The sequence below is a fragment of the Ambystoma mexicanum genome, chromosome 8 (assembly GCF_040938575.1).
Source record: "Ambystoma mexicanum isolate Mex_15411 chromosome 8, UKY_AmexF1_1, whole genome shotgun sequence".
Taxonomy (NCBI): Eukaryota; Metazoa; Chordata; class Amphibia; order Caudata; family Ambystomatidae; genus Ambystoma; species Ambystoma mexicanum.
The window spans coordinates 402,158,142-402,175,653 of record NC_090929.1 but is presented as its reverse complement, the minus strand read 5'-3'; the positions used below and the strand labels follow the sequence as shown (position 1 = coordinate 402,175,653).

The window sequence follows — 17,512 nt, the reverse complement described above, 5'->3', positions numbered from 1 at the left end:
TCCTTTCTGTATGTGCGGTACTTGGGGACGGAGGTTCAATAGGTTCAATAATCTGCACGACCATCAAGATCAGAACACCAATCAGGGTAGCGATGGCGGCGGTCAAGACTAAGTCTCAAGAGGGGTGAGGGTGACGGAAAGACCTCAATGAGCACACAAAGCAAGGACACTTCCAAATTACTCCAGACAGGTGTTATATTAAAAATATAGACACATTTATTACAAGGCCTTTTTAACATCAACCATAGCAAAGAATCACAATAATACTAAAGTAAACCAACACATCACAATCAATACAATATATCTAGAAGACTGAAGGGTCTAAGGAGTTAGGAGCACGTAATATGTAAACCACCTAGATGGGGAGGAAAACGGGCAGTGCAAGTAATCATTAGACCCAGTTCGGCATCTGAAATACACCTAACTAGGAGGAAGTCCGAGCCCTACAAAGAGAGGAGCCTTATGCTCAAAAGTACCTGCACGCGCTGGTGCCAATGGACAAAAGAGGGCCTCTTTGAGGATATCGGGCAGTTCAGGAAGGTGAATGAAGCGATGCAGAACAAGTCCCCACTACTCAAGCAAGGCCTCCACTTGTGGGCAGAGGCAGGGTGAGAGTGCGGGATAGAGTCGCTATTTCGCAACAGCAGTAGAAAAGAAATGGGCTCCTGCGCAAGGAGTCACCGGTTGGGGTAGGGACTACTCACCGGTCCCCGACGCAGGCAGACCCAGACTTCTCCAGTTCAGTTCACGTTGCTGGCAGGTTCAGCTGTGATGATCAGGACGTCGTGACACCGTGTAGATTCTGCGTAGCAGGATTCAGAGTAGAGGGTGTCCCAAATGCAGCGGACGTGCACAGGTTGTTTCCACAGCAGGGCAACACGGCAACCGCGTTTACTCTGGTCCCGGCGCACTCGTCTCACTTCAGACCTGGGAATGGCAAGTGTACCAAATTCGGTGTGAGGGTGCCGTGGACGCAGAGCAAGCAGTAGAGCGAGTTTCGAGGGCTTCCCCGAAACGGCGGTGGTGACAGAGCAAAGCGTCCTGCGTAAGCTGGTGAGCCCACTGGTTGGCCCAAGGACACTTCCGAACAGGACTAGGTGCAGGGTTTGATGAAGGTGCCAGGAATAGGTGATCCCACTATTCCAATGGGTCGAAGCGCCTTCGCAGACCTTCTAGGACGATCAGATGCAGAGGGGTCTCGCAGGATGACAGCAGTTCAGGGTGCCAAACCTTCAGCGGGTCACCAGCGGTTCCTCGACTTAGCTTCTTGTTGCAGGATACTTGGCTCCTTATCCCTTGTTCGATGTGAACTCAGGAGATCGACATGGTAGTGGCGTTTTCAGCCTCCTCTTATCCAAAGTTCCCTTCGCTCCAAAACGGAGAGGACCCAATGGGAGATCTGCTCACAAACACTCACACCATACGTGGACCTATCACGGACCACAGTGGTCCCAGGCATTCAGGACACTCCAGACTCTCTGGCACCCAGGATGTGTATTGGGACCAGACATCCCAGGCCACATCCTGGAGGCACACACAAGGCATGTAGAAGTCTGCGTAAGCTTTGGGGTTTTGCGGGAAAGTGCATGACCAAATAAGGACTGCCCCGCGGTAAGCGCGGATAACATGGCGAAAAAGGGTTCAAAACACAAGAGAAACGATAGCTGCCACCAGTCCCGTCCGTGACACACTTGCACAGTCCATAATAAGTCCAGCGAGAGTTTCTAGGGCCTTTGGAATGACTAGAGACCCAAGAGCGCGGTAATGTAAGTTACGGTGCACTCTTGTTTCATGTTGCACAAAAGCTGCAACATGAGGAAAGGACTAAGGGAAACGAAGTCTCCCAGTACTGACTGTCTTAAAGGCATGCCAGTTTCCTCATAAAACCTGAGCGAAAGCCCAGAGGAGTGCAGTGGAAGGCTGCGCTTCTCTGGCAAAGTCTAGATCAGGGTGTAAAACAACAGCAAAAGGTTTGGGGGTTGTCACATGTAGGGAACATTACATATAATTATGAAACCGTTCCTAACATTCCCACCCTCATTCAGGGTCCTTTTAGGGCAAATGATATCCTAAACCTTCTGCCTGAGGTACCTTTTCGTCTGAGGTTCTTCTAGGAAACACAACGTCTTCAGGTCTTCCTTCTGGTATCCGGTTTGGTGGATAGGACCTAGCCTAGGTCTTTTCTCAATACCTTATCAGCTCTGGAAGGGTCTCTGGCATACCTTTGCCAGAGTAACTGTTGCACTAATGATAGTAAATGTGCTACCTCCTTCCAAATGGCAGCCTCCCCTTGTGTACCGGGAGCAGATAGAAAGCATGGCTGCTTCCTTCTAGTCTGCACACTTGACGGACGTTGTTCAGCTCCTTTTATAATGCTGGGAAGGTGACTCGTTCTCTAAGCCAGCACAGGGGTGGTTCTTTCTTCGAGCGGCTTGTTTTATGTTACCTTATTAGTTTGGCATTTTGTGATGTTTAATTTGAAATGCAATATCATTATTTATTTTCTTTTGGGATTGCTTAGGTTTTCATTGGCATAGAGATTTTTATTGAAGGTTGTTTCTGGGCCTTTAAATGAGGGTCAGGCCATCAGTGCTATTTTGGATCAGCAAATGTATGTGTATGCGACCCTGTGGTGTTCCATATTATTTGGCGCTCTGGGGACAAGCGGGACTTGCTGTTTCACCCACCTATAAGCTGTCTGCTTTGCACTTGAAATGTACACTGTATTCCAAGTGTTCTTGCAGAGTAATGCCAGTATTCCTTTGTACTACAACGATGGAGTTAGATTCCTTTATAAAACATCCATTCTTGGTACTCAAAGCTCTTGATCTTAGTTCAGTCCAAAGAAATCCTGCTCCATGCACCCTTTGGGAGGCACATTGGGTAGCACTGGATCAACCCAGTCCCCTGTGGAGTGACCCCCCTCATATAATAGGATGTAGAGTTTCTCCAACTCATCACAATGGAAATGTACTAAAATGTGGAAGGAATAATGCATGGGACATTGGTGTCCCCGAATCAGTCCCACTGAACAATATGGAACTATTTATGGTGGAATTATTCAGGAATGTACTGTCGCCCCCCCCCCCCACACCGCCTCTATCTGCACATTTTCTTGCTTGAAATGGCTCACCTCATAACAGGGCTGACTACCAAACCAGGACAAAATCCTCATCCGTTGATTGCCCAGTTGTTAGACTACAGGGATCGGGATGGTATCGTGCGACGAGTCTGAGAACTAGGTGAAATACGCTATTGTGACACCAAAATCACCTTTTATCAGGACTTAATGCCCTCTATCCAGAAGGGCTGTCTTTCATTTCCCTCTATTAAGCTTAAGTTAGGCAAACATGGCCTACAATATGCAATTCTGTGCACTTCCAATCTGTGTGTTATTCAAAATAACAAGACACATTTCTTCAATTGATCCAGCAGAAGCCCACTCCTTTCTGGACACCCTCTCAGCAGGCTGAAAAGTTCAGTATGCAGTTTGCAATCCTCTCTGAAAACGCAAATAGGACATGGCAAGAGACTCTTTCCGAGTGTGTTCCTATTATGTTCCAAGCTTCTCCTGACCTAGCTGACAGGTTGATAATGTCCCACGCTTACAGGGTTTTTGTTTTTTGTTTTTCTAATGTATGCTTAAGGATATAACACATCAGTCGATTTATGGTTCTGTGAAGTATTAAGTGACTGCTCTCCTCCCCTTGGGGTGGGACCAGTAGGAATTGTGACTCCATGAGGCTCCCGGGCAGTTGCCCACAGGTTAAAGTTTGGCTTTGTTTTTAGATGAGGGCAAGGTTTTTCACTGTGGGTTGTGGTTTGGCAGTGGGAGCGGGTTAGGTTTTGCTCTAGTTTTTGTTTTACAACTTAATTTTGGTTCACATCAAATGACTGGGTTGCCAAACCCATGTCTGCATGCAGTTGGACAGTGGTCCCCATGGCTTCATCCCTCTTGACGGGTCCCAAGACTATACCCCTTGTTGTTTGCACTCTACTAGGCTTGAATGTTGGGGTTCTCAACCAACCTATGAAGTTTCGAAGAATATTAGCTTATTGTGAGCATCATGGTGGAAAAATAATTCTCCTCCAGGTGACGCATTGTTCTGGAGTGGCCAATGAGACATTTGCCAGGCCCTCAGGCTCCTCTAGATTCTACAATTCCTTGTAGTCCAATTCACAAGGAGTTCTGACTCTAACCCATAAATCCCCAGGTTTAAGCTACAGTAACACAAACAAGATCCAGAGGGCATATATGTTATAATCATAGGCATCTTGGCCCATGCACCCACCTGACATTAATTAACACATATGCCCCAAACATAAACGACCCGAAATGTTATAATCATTTAATTGGCATATATGTCCAATATTTACACACTCATTGTTTGGGCTGGGGATTTTAATACCATTTACACAATGTCCTGGATAGATCCAGTAGTGTACCCCAAACCCTCTCATTGTCTGCATGAGAAATTAGTAGAGGTATGGACAATTTACTTGTGGACATGTCTTGACGATGGGGCTATCGTGCAACCTCCATGGAGGTTTAAGTCACATGCACTTCTGATATTGATTTAAAAGTATAAATAATCTCCTTGATGTCACTTTTGAAGTCCATATTGACTCGGTCTCCGATGTCTATGATCTGGGAGATGTTCAAGGTTTATCTCTGTGGTTGCTGTATAGGGATTGAAAATGGTGCTTTAAAGCTATACTGGCAGAATTTGAGGCAGTGTTCAGACGTCTTGTGCTTCAATTGGGGCAAACGGCCAATGAAGTATTACTAACATCCATTAAGACTACTTTGGACCAGTTTTGTCCTGCGGCTGATAGGGAGGTTACATTTCTCTCTTCCGAGACTGGTCCTCATTAGGAGTTTGGTGGTATCTCGGTGATACATCCACACAGATACCACCAAATGGTATTACTTCTACTGCCACTTGGTCTGGCAGTATTATCGCTGGATTACAAGTGGCGGTAGGCAGTGTTAGTCCCCATTTATTTGAGTCCATTGGACTCAATGGGGTAATTCTGCTGAAATTGGGTGAAAAGTTGGTGAATTTACCTTCAGCTCATAGCTGGAGGGGAATCCTCCAAGTTTCCGTGCAGTAATGTGGCAGTATACAGTAATACCGCCACATTTAACACGCACTGCCCAACTCATAATGAGGCGCACTGGCTGGCTGGCAAATAAGGTGAAGAGGGCAGGCCGGGTTGCCATCTTGCCCAATTGAAGGAGTATATGTAAGGGCTCCAGACATAAGAAAAAAAAGAAATGCGTAAAACAAAGGCAAAGGAAACCATTTAAGCCTTATAAAAGGCTTCTCTGCCCTCACTGCAGGAGAAAAGTTCTCTGCACTACATTTCCGAGCAGCCCTAAGGGCAGGAACTACATTTTGCAGGCCACTTTGGCCGTGGCCAGTTCGCGCACAAAAGCACACGGCTTGTGCTCGAGAATCCGACCTGAGCAGTTGCATCCAGAAGAGCTCAAGTCACGGGGATATCTGGGAGGAGCCACGCGCCAAGGAATCTTGATTCTGGCCCCTTGCTCACTACAGATAAGTACCCCTGCCATAGACAGGAGGGGAGCACCTGGAGAAAACGCGCAGGGGGCATAGCCTGAGCAGAAAAGTCTCCAGGTCTCCTAGAAAGCTAAGTGCAGTGCGCAGACAGCTGTTGTTGCAAAACTCTCACTGCATGAACCGCGCATTGGCAAACCAAAGTAGACAGTCACTGGACAACCCAAGCACTGCCATGCATGCATAATTAGCCACGTGCGGGCCAGATGCATTTAAAGCCATGTGCGACTAGCTTTAAAAGCCACATATTTATGGCCACATGCCGCTAGTTAAGTCAAACCCGCAAGTTTAAAGCCACATGCGGCTAGCTTTTAAAAGCCGCATATTTGCAGCCACGTGCGGCCAGTAAATCAAACCCGCTGTTTAAAGCCACGTGCGGCTAGCTTCTAAGAACCGCATGTGTACAGTCACGGGCGGCCAGGGAATCGCCTATGCTTGCATGCTGAAAGCCACAGGTGACTCCTGCTTTGCATGAACGCGCTTCCCAGGTAGTTAACCAGTCATAGCTGCATGAACTCATGTGAGCCACGTGCGGCATAACCGTGCAAACTAATGTAAGCTCTCTTTGCATCATTTGAACTGATCCTGTTACCGGACCTGAGAGCACACAGGCAGAAGTCACCAAGGACACTCCACCAGCCAGCACTCACAACCAGAGCAAAGGCCCTTTCTGGTTTTGACCAGTGTTTGGTGCTTGTTGTAACATTGTGGGGAATGTATTCATGTGGGAGCACATGAATGCTGTAGGTTGATTTTGCACTGTTGTTAAACTTACCCTATGTGCCCCAACCTATCCAATGCCTCTTCCTAACTCTCTTCCGGTTACCCTCAACACCCTGTATCTATACAACTGTTGCATCCCCAAACCTCTTTCCCTGCTGGAGTCTCAGAGGCTTGTGTAAGCCTAGACTTGCAGGCCCCAAGACAACAGTGGGGGTGGTTGGTTTGTGCCACTCCTGCGCCTAGAAGCTTGGAGCCTAACAGGAAGAATACAAGCTTTCAAGAATCTGTGACTCTCTGTACTATAGCGACTCCCTACAGTATCTGGTTCATTGGAAAGGATACAGCATACAAGAACGAACCTCGGAACCGGTAACTCATCTTCACCCACCTGTCTTGGTACGCCGATTCCACAGGCAACATCCCTGGAAACCAGGACCCCGCCGGATAAGAAGGGGGCATACTGTCACAGCGGCCCATTGGTCACTAGGGCATCACTGGTGTAAAGGGCGGCAGGCGTTCCATTCCGCCGTACTACACTCCAGGACTGCAAGCGTTCCATCACATTGCCTGTCTATCTGCTGCAGCAGTCTAGTTGTGATCCAAGATGGCCGCTCGCATGGCGGCATTCACTCTTATACCAGCAACGAACCAACGCACATTGCGTTGCAACCCTGGTCGCCTCGCTGTTTGGGTAAAATGCTAGTACCTTTCTTTCGGGGCTCTTACCTTTGCTGCATTCTTGATTCCTCAGCGATCCCTGGATTCCTGCTGTGACTTGCTCTCCTGCCTCCAGTTTTCTTCCGCTCCTTGTCCTGTCCCGTTGGTTGCTTTCTGTTGCTTCCGTCCTTTTTTGCCCTGTTTACCCTTTCTTCCTACGCTTCTCTTATCCTTCCCTCCATGTGCTCAGGACCTCTTACTTCAGCATCCCTTATTCAAGCCTTCAAGAAGACATACTACCTTTGTATTCTCCTACATTTACTATCCGGAACGTCTCCCAAATGCTGCCATCTATCCGTGTGCCTGAGTTCTTCCATCATCTACTCCCAGAGGGTTTTTGTGCCTTAGGGCTTTCCCACCATATCTAAGGGCACGTCCTGTCTGACTGCTGCTGTGCCCTCCATGTGGTTACCTACACTAGGTCACTGTGGCGGCGGATCAGGATAGGCCTTACCTCTTCCAGGATCGATTACGAGGCAAGACAAAGAACAAGAAAGGGAAACACAAGCCTTCCCGAGAGGAGGTTGACACATCAGACTCCGAACACTGCAAGAAGGAAAAGTCCAAAAACACCCTTAAGGATTCCTTCTCAACTGACACAGGTAGGAGGAAGACCCTCCAGCAAGTTTGATTATCTTGACTATGGAAGGGTTGCATGAGCTTAGAATGCTTGTCCTGTTTAATTTTTTCCTATCAATATCTCGTATGATGCTAATGCTTTCTTTATAAGATATGTTGACCCACGAGGATACCGAACTATAGTTTTGTTTTTGCAAATGTGATGTGAACTTTATAGTTTAAAAAAAAGATGCACCCTATCTTCATAGGTCATTTGAATGTGTGCATAATAGATGCTCATATTCAGATACCCTCTTTGCACATATTAGACATATTAGGGGGCATTACTGCACGTTTTAAAGCGCATCCCGTATCCAGAAACAGGATGCGCTTCAAAGTGTGCAGAAAACAAAGACACCCACCTGCGCAGGCTTGGAAAAGGCTCAGGGAGATGCACATTGCATGACAGGGTCAATCATGACCTTGTGTTGTATTTATTTTTAAGTGGAACAGCAGTGTAATGAACCACTGCTGTCTCACATGCATTTTCGACCCTTCAAGCAGGGATAGAAATGCTTTTCTTTTTTTGTTTGCATTTCAGTGACGGGCCCTTAATGGGCCAGTAACTGTGAAATGTGCACCCAGTACCTACTTGGGTGATAGGAGCCTGTCATATATTAGTGTTGGTAATGTATGCAAGGGGGCTGGTCAATGCAATGTTTGCGTTGCCGCACAGATCCTAAGTGATACATAGATGACCTTTGTGGATATGTTGGTCTGCGCATTTTACAATGAACACATATGAAAAAAGCACATCCTCTGTGTTTTTTTTCATTTGCGTTCATTTTTGAGGATCAGCCCCAATATGTGAATTAATGTGGCAAAAAGCACTTTCAAAACACAATACAAAAATACACATAAAATAATTCCTTTGACGCAGGACGTTGCATGTCTAGGAGTTGTGAAGCAAGGCTGGTTGCTTTTTGCTCCGCTATCATGGTAATACAGCACGTTATTACAAACTTACTGTGGTCAGTGATAGTTGCTTGTTGAGCAGAGGGCCAGCTTCTGGGGCGTGAACTGGCCTGGATTCCCCAGAAATAGTAGCCAATCCAGAGGAAGCTGCCCGGTCATCCTGGGATAACTCTTCTTCTTTGCAGCTGATAGAATCTGTAAAACAAAACAACAGTTTTGTATGGAAAAGCCCAGAGCCCTGTGCAGTAGTTACTTAGCAGGTGATGGACTCAGAGGTGTGATAGGTCTAGATATTATAACACATGACCTGGAAATTGATTTCAAGAAACATTTGGCAATGGTTGATCACACTTTAATTCACAAAATGAGTACATTCCATATTCCATCAGGTCAAGTAAAATTACAGTACCAAGTGAAAAGGTAGTTTTATTTTATCCGAAATAAAGATCGATTTAGAAAGACCGCTCTGTCACCGCACATAATGGTCTTTCTAAATCGAGTGTGTGCAGGGGCTGACAGGTACGTCGGGACCCAGAAGAGCCATTGCGAGAGAAGAGTGAAGTGTATCTGTGTGTGTGTTCATTTCTGTGTGTGTGTGCGTTGCCTGTTTGTGTGATAATGGGTTCTGGGATTTGTGGGGTGGAGAGGGAGGCTGCGGCAGCTGAGAAAGAGGAGGTCAGGGGGTGAAACGTCCCTATTTCTAAGACATCACTCTATAGAGGGTGCTCTGCTCCCTACCCCTTCCCAGGACACACTGGGGTGAACTGGATCGAGGCCTGCATCTCTGCCAGCTACACAGGTGCCCAGGACCTAACTGCAGGTGATAGAGCCATGCGGCTGTTAGCCAACCTCCCCCGTGTTGGGAGAATGAGAATAAGGACTCATCTGATCCCTGAGCCACTGGATTGGCACTCACAGGCCTGGTGCCAGAACAGCTAGGATCCCTGATTTCATCACCTCTAGCAGATCGAATAGCATTCCAGCTACGTTCGTAGAATTCAGACCAACAGGACCCGCTGGTGCTGCTTTTGGTACTCACTTGTACTCCAAACAGCTACTGTTGCACTTCGAAACTAGCTTGACATCACAACGCACCAAGTAGAGCACATCAGCAGTTCAGCTCAAACAACCAGCTTGCCACATTGGAGGAACGTGAACTGTTGCTTCTTTGAACATCACAACGGACCACTAGGATCACAGCTTTGAACTGCCGGACATCGACTTGAACCGCTGGAGCATCGCATCCCTCGTCGACCCAAACCAGCAGGTTACCAATGTCTCAACTCAACTCGACCTTTGAACTGACCCTGATGAGCCATCTGCACTGCATCACTCGAATGCTGCAACCGAACCACAACAAGCACCCACTTCAAACTGACTCAACGCCAGCTAGCCGTTTGACCAAGAACGACCCGCAGCACCCTAACCTGTTTCGGACCCCCTCCCACCCGAAGCCCATCCTCAGCACCTGGAAGCCAGGTTCAAACCGCCTAACGTTGGAATCAGGTACTTTGACATGACCCTGTTCCTCTGGTCCACCTTTTTAGGGCCCTAGAGACTGGTGTTTGCAACTTTTTTCCTGCAAGACATATCTTTTTTTTAACTCCTTGCTGCATTTCTTGCTTTTTTCCTCTCTGCTGAGTATCCAGCGTGCTGCATCATTATATTCTGCATTTCTTTCTTCCTTTTACAGGGGTGGGCATTTATAGTGTTTTTGATAGTAAAGTGTACACTTGATTTGTGTAATTAAAATATATATATATTTATAGAACCTTCATTGGGCATTCATTTATTTTGGAACTGTTGTGCTATTACTCTTTGGGTTGCTACTGGCAAACATTCACATCCATTCCGAGAGTATAGCCTTTCCTCTGTCCATGTAACCACAAAAGGCGAAGGAGATATAATCCCTTGACTGTGTCTGTTTTACCTTTAGGACTGGGATCACTGTTGGATTCAGAAGTGTGGGGGCCCAGTAAACAATTTAGCCACTATTCAAACTTGTACTTCTGTACAGCATATGTCATTTCAAACTCACACGTATGCTATGTTATTAGGTCTTTTATAACGCAGGTATGGGTAGATGGAAGATGTAAAGGGTGGCAGAGATGGAGAAGTGCAGGAGGAGGGGATCAGAGGAATATAGTTCAATGAAAAGGCCAGAGTTACTAAGAGAGAAAGAGAGAAAGATCAGATCAAGAGTGCAGAGATTGGTGAAAAAAGGTGGAGTCAGATTAGAGGAGATGATAATTAAACATGCTGCGGTGGTGGAAGTCACCCACGAGTGCATGTGTGTCCTCCGAGTTAAAGGAGTTGTATGGGAGATCAAGGCCAAGAAAAGGTTAGAGTTGCAGGGAGGCAGTATGTGAGGATACTAGCGAGACGAATCGGGAGAAATGGAATGCCAATATGCACAAAGGAAGATTGAAGAAAGTCTGACGGGGATCAGGAAACATATTCAACTACCTCTTTTGGTCAGTCAAGGAGAGTAAGTACATTTCCAGAATCTGTATGACCGGCCGCAAGATTGGCCATATCATGTGAGGTAATCGAGGTCCAATCCTCCTTCTTTGACAGAACATTTAACCAATACACCCATACCAGAAACCTCCGCTCATTATATAGATCCCTACTCACCACCCTGACAGTCAACAAATCACAAACTGGTGGAATAGCCTTTGTCACTTTGGACTCTGGAACAGCCTTCTTCTACAGCTCGAGCATATCTTCGATCATCTCGCCTTGCTCCAAGCCATGAAAACCTGGCTCTCCCCCAAAAATGTTATTCCTCCTCCACATTTTGGCTCTTCAGCACCAAGAGACCACCCGAGTTGTCAATGCTGTGTTCTACAAATAGTAAAGATCTAATGTAAACTAAGTTTTCTTGTATAGCGTCTTTCTGTCACTATTGGTAGCCTTGCTGTGTAAGACTCTGTAAGAAAGGAAGGGGTGGGAGGATCATTAGTGGGAGAGGCAGATTTGAAACCTTTGCTATTAATTGGTTTAGGTCAGAAGTACCCAGCTCATTTGTGTCAATCTGCTTTCTGTGGTTTTGGCTAAGAAGGGAGTATGTTAGCCACGGAGAGGGGCACATGATCTGATAGACTACAGCACTTTGAGTCTGGATTGCTGCTGATGTGGGACAGTGTAATAAGATTAAAGAGGAGAGCGTAGTCATGATTTGATTAGTGTTGATGTGCTAATGGCTAGAACTGTGGTGTATGTCTCTGAGGGGGGTTGACTCTGTGGTGTAACATGGTAGGAGATTCTAGAGGAGTTGTGGGAAGGGGAGGTTGGGCCTTACAAGGCAAAACTACCTGCTACCCTGCACTCCTACCACTGACCATTTGCAGACAGGTACCATTTCTCTAGCTGGCAATGCAATCTTTCAATCCCCTTTTTCTTTCGTTCTTTCTCAAATAGATACTTTGTATCATATGAAGAACAAAACAAGCACCTGGGAAATGGCAGATGAGGGGAAGGGGTATGCCACATTCTACCAGTGAACGTTTATGGGAGGTAAGATCGTTTCTTTAGCAGGACTGCTTGAAATTTCAGGGCCTCAGTCACCCATTGCACCTTCCTTGGTATGTAGGTTGGCAGGCTGAGAGATGCCTCAAACCTCAGTCTAACATGCTCCGGTGCTGAGCTCGGTGGCCTGCTGGGCCTTTTGCCCATCGAGGGCAAAGCATTTAAGAGGTGTTTGTTGGCTTTGGAAGGGGTCCGATTCCCTACTCGTTTCTCCCAGAGGTCTACCATGCTGTCTCCCCCAAGCCCCTAACTGTTCTCACAGTCCAAAATGAAACATTATTAAATAAATTAATGCTTCCATGATAGCCATTGTGACCAGATGAGATGGGAGAAATTATATTGCAGGTGAGGAAAAGGGATTTGTTTCTGACTGATAGGGCACTACAGAATCCAAAGGCAAGTTTGCTTGGAGGACAGGTGGGTTTGAGAGGTTGGGAGGAATTTCTACAAGGGCAGTGTGGAGGGATTAGATGGGTGGATAAAGTTTGAGCAGATGTTGTGTATAAGAGATAGAAATAGTAGTGATGGGATACCATAAGGGGAGAGTTATGATTGCATTCAGGGAAGTCCCAAGTGAAGGGTACAGTGAGCGTTGGTGGTTGAGGAAATGTATAGTGTATAGCTGGGTTGGGGTAGGAAGGTAAGGGTGACTGTGAATAGTAGGCAGAATAACAGTTCAGGCCAATAGCTATAAAAGAAGTGTGAGCATGGATTGTAGCTAGCCATACCAATTACAATCAGTACAGGCAGCAACAACAACAAACAGTGCTGTGGTGAACAACATAAATCACAATCTGTCATTAGTGACTACAATTACAAGCAGGGCTGAACAAACAACCTACAATGATCACTCGCAGAAACTACAAAATGCACAAGTGGATCCAGTAGCGACTCAAAAGGTGCACTAAAGGCTGGAAGCAACCAAACCATTTAATATCAGGGCAGATAACAACCAAAAAATTACAATCCGTGCCAGAATGTCTAAACATTATTTGCAAGTCCCAAAGAATTACATTACGTGCTGATAGTGACCAACAAAGTGCAAAGAAGTTTGAAAGTGACCAACAAATCCAAATAGGGCAACAGCGATCCAACATCAGAGTGATTAGTGACCAAACAAATTACAATCAGGGTAATAGTTACCATGCAATTACAATCAGAGATTTTACCAATCAAAAAATGACAACCAGGGCAGGTAGTGACCAAAGAAATACCAATCAGAGCCGGTAGTGAGCAAAGAAAATAAAATGAATGCCAGTAGTGATAAGGTCAAATTACTTGGGGTTCCATAGTGGATGAGGTTTATGTTTGTTTGTTTGTTTGATTATTTATAATGCGCGCCAGACCCGAAGGGAACGATATCAAGAAGAATAGAGGTGGTAATAAGAAGTGATAATTATGATAAAGTTCCATGTACGTAGAGGCAGGTGGTGCTATACATGTTCAAGGGAAGATGACAAACCTTTGTCAAATAGCTTTTCACCTAGCTGACCAATTGGAAGGAGTTTTGGAGCGAGACATGTGCCATGCTGTGAGGCAGGAATCCAACCCTGTGTTATAGTGCACCCCCAGTTGCTACTGGGGTATGCTTCTGATGGTACTAGTGGTCAGTGGGAAAATGAAGTCCATACAGAGGACGCTTTGATTTTAATATTTGATCCCTCAAGTTTTATGGTGATGCCGGAACACCAATCCTGCATAGTAGCTCAGCCCACTGTGGTATGTGGGTGTGCTTCTGATTGTAGTGGAAGGCGGCAGGAAAATTAATTCAATTAAGGATGCAAACAAACTCTTTAAACGTGGCATTCCAGGAGGGCTACTAAATATTTTGATATTACTCCACACAGATACAACTGTCCAAGTACGTCTAAACATGTACGGTTACTGTTAAGATGGATTTCTGAACTCTAACCTGGTGGGCAGAGGTTCAGAAGGCCAGACTAGTTTCTTGGAACAGGGTAACCTTCTGGACAAGCCAGACCAATCAAGGTAGCATTGGTGGCGGTCAAGACTAGGTCTCAGGAGGGGTGAGGGTGACTAAAAGACCTCAATGAGCACACACAGTAAAGGACACTACAAATCACTCCAGGTCAGGTGTGTATATATATTAAAAATACATGTACATTTATTCAAGGCCTTTGAGCTCAAACACAAAGCAATTATCAGCAGTAATACATCAAACCAATACAAGACTACTATAACACATATATACAATACCAAGTGGCCTAAAGGGTTAAAGCAAGGAATGGGTCCACAACCTAAAAGGAAAGGAAGCAAGCAGTGCAAATAGACTTTAGGCAGTTCTTTATCAATCAATTCCTAACTGAGAGTCAGTCCAGTCCCTACAAAGAGTGGAGCCTAGTGCTCGAATGTACTTTCAAACGCTGGTGCACGCAATGGTGCTGTAGGCCGAAAACGGGGTCGCTAGCATGGGATGTAGCCGCTCAGGAAGGTGGGTGAGGCGATGAAGAACAAGTTCCCACTATTTGTGGAAGGTCTCCCCAAAAGGGCAGAACATGTTCCAGGAGTTGGGAAAGGGACTGTAGCAGGGGCTACCTGTGGAAAGGTGAGTGGCCATCAAGAGACACTCATGCGTAAAAGTGGATGGATGCGCTAGGGGACACCGGTAAGGGTTGCAAGTACTCACCGACCCCCGGAGCACTCCGGACCAAACTTCGGCAGTCGAGTCCACTTCGGTTGCAAGTTCAAATACGGCAGTTGTGCGGCTCTGCGGTTTTCAGTAGCGAAGATACATCGATGATTCCCTGATGGGACAGTGGTGATTTCTCTGCTCCAGATGAAGGGATCGAACCAGTTTTACTTTAGCAGGGTTCAGGGCACAGGAGTTAGGCACCTGCGAAGTTTGTCACCACGGCTGGGTGGCACGGTAACCGCATGTACTCCAGTTTGGGCGCTCTCTCTTTATTCCGGACCTGGGCATCCCAAGTGTATGAAATTCGGTGTGAGAGTGCCGTGAACACAGAGCTTGTGATGTACCAAATTTCAAGTGTCAACTTAAAACGGCTGTGGATTCAGAGCAAAGGTCCTGTGCAAGCTGGTCCGTCAACTGGATGGCCCAGAGACACTTCCGAAGAGGCTTACTTGCAAGTTTAGATGAAGGTGCCATGAATAGTTGGTCCCACTATTCAAATGGGTCGAAGCGCCTTTGCAGACCTTCTGGTTCAATCAGATGCAGAGGGGTCCAGCGGGACAACAGTGGGCTTACGGTGCCAAACCTTCCAGCAGGTCACCAGTGCTTCCTCGACTCGGCTTCTTAGTTTCAGGGTACTTGGATCCTATTGTAGGTTCAGTGAGAACTCAAGAGATGGACCTGGTGTGGGTGTTTGAGGCCTTCTCTGATCCAGAATCTCCTTCACGCCAAAACGAAGAGGACCCAATGGGAGATCTGCTCACATACAGGCACAACAGACGTGGACCAATCATGGACCACAGTGGTCCCAGTCATTCCCAGCACACCAGACACTCTGGCACCCAGGATGTTTATTGGAACTAGACAGTCCAGCCCACATCCTGGAGGCACACACACAAGGCATGCAGAAGCTCGCGAAAGCTTGGCGTTTTGCGGGAGAATGCATGCCCAATTAAGGACTGATCCAAGTTGGCTCTACCTGGGGAAGACAAAGGGGCAAGATGGCCAAAGGACAGGGCAGAGAACCTCGTGGCATGGCCAATTTGGAGCCAGGCCACCTTTCTGTGCCAACCCCGGTAAACACGGTTTGCATGCAAGAAAGGGTTACAAATAAGCGAAAAGATAAGCTGCCGCCAGCCCTGTCCAAGGCACATATGCACTTCTCCTAAAAAATTCTTTGAGGGAGTCTAGGGCCTTTGGAAACTAAAGGAAGACCCAAGCACACTGTACTGTAAGGGTGCACTTGTAACATGTTGCAGAAAAGTTGCAACATTGTAAAAGACTAAGGGAAACACAGTCTCCCAGTACTGACTGTCTTTAAGGGCATGTCAGATTCCCCATAATAAAGTGAGCAAAAGCCCAGTGGGGTGCAGCTTAAGGCTGTGCTTCACTGGGAAAAGTGAGACTATGGTATTTAAACAGCAGCAAAATGTTGGGGGGGGGTACACAACTGGTGGGAAAATTACACATAAATGGGAAACTTTCCTAACAGTTACGTTACGAAGGAAATATATACATCAAGAAGGCTTAAGCAGGGTTGTGTATTAGGACCCAGTCTCTTCAATAGCAGATTTGTTCAGTTGCCTAGATGCAAAAATGCCTTTTCCCCTTGAATTGGCCAGTTACCTGTAAGAGCATTATCTTTCGCAGACGACATTATGATTTTTGATCTAACATCTATTGACTTACATCGAACTTTACAAGGCTTAAAGAATATGAAAAAAATTATCTATTGATCATTGCCAAAAAATCATCAGTGATGATCTGCAGGAGAGATAACAAACTTACCCAAATTTAGTTGGCATTTAAATAAAAGGCCTTTGGAAACTACAGACCACATTGTCTATTTGGGGTTTCTGCTCTACTCTAAAACAAGACCACAAAACATCTTGGGGGGGTCATTATGGGTTTGGTGGTATCTGGGCGGTAAATATGCCCAGATACCACCAACTGTATTTCCGTTACCGCCATTTGGTCCGGTGAAATTGCTGCCAGATTACAAGTGACGGTGGTGGTGTAAATCCCCATTTTCTTTATGAGCCCACAGGACTCAATGGGGCTCTTTCGGCAGAATTACCGTGGCAGAAATTCTGCCACTGTAATTCCGACAATGAGCAGAAACTAGGCATTTTTATCTCCAGCTCATAGCTGAAGGGGAATTCTCCAACATTTGGCCCAACTCATGGTTGGGGGGTGCGGTAATGCAGCAGTATATGGTTATACTGCTGCATTTGACCCGCACCGCCCAACTCATAATGAGGTCCTGGCTAGACTAAAAGCTCAACTAGTCCATCTGACTGCCCAGATGCGGAAAATGTATGTGAAATATTGTACGTTCACTATTAAACCCTGATAAAAATATTATAAATATTATAAGGGAAAAATCATTCCAACTTTGTTGTATGGATTGGAGTTTCTAAACATTCTGCATAAGTTCTTTTTAGAGAAATCAGAGGGTTACATTTAGGAAAAGAACTGTATGCCTCCCTTTCTACCTACCGATGACGTTAAGCCATATTGAATTGGGTCTTCAATCCCTTGATTCCATCATAGTTTATAAGCGATTAATGCTGTTTCTTAGGATCCTGAATCCTCCCAAAAAAATCATTGTATGAAGATCTGCAAGATGTTTGTCTGGCTGGCACAGCCCCTCTACCTTTTAAGATGTGTAGGGACTGTTTGACAGGATTAGAAAAAATAGACTCCAATGTTGAAGACTTAATCTCAAATACAATACAATCTAAAATTATTTAGTAGGATTGGATTCCACAACATG

At 46.0% G+C, this 17,512-nt stretch overlaps 1 protein-coding gene across 1 annotated transcript in view; it reads right to left on the bottom strand.

Moving 5' to 3' along the window:
- Nucleotides 1–17,512, bottom strand: part of C8H9orf43 (chromosome 8 C9orf43 homolog) — a 906,643-nt gene that overhangs the window by 129,830 nt on the left and 759,301 nt on the right. Inside the window, exon 11 of the mRNA XM_069612161.1 lies at nucleotides 8,608–8,750. Coding sequence (XP_069468262.1) covers nucleotides 8,608–8,750 — 143 coding nt within the window. The remainder of the gene's footprint in view (nucleotides 1–8,607; nucleotides 8,751–17,512) is intronic.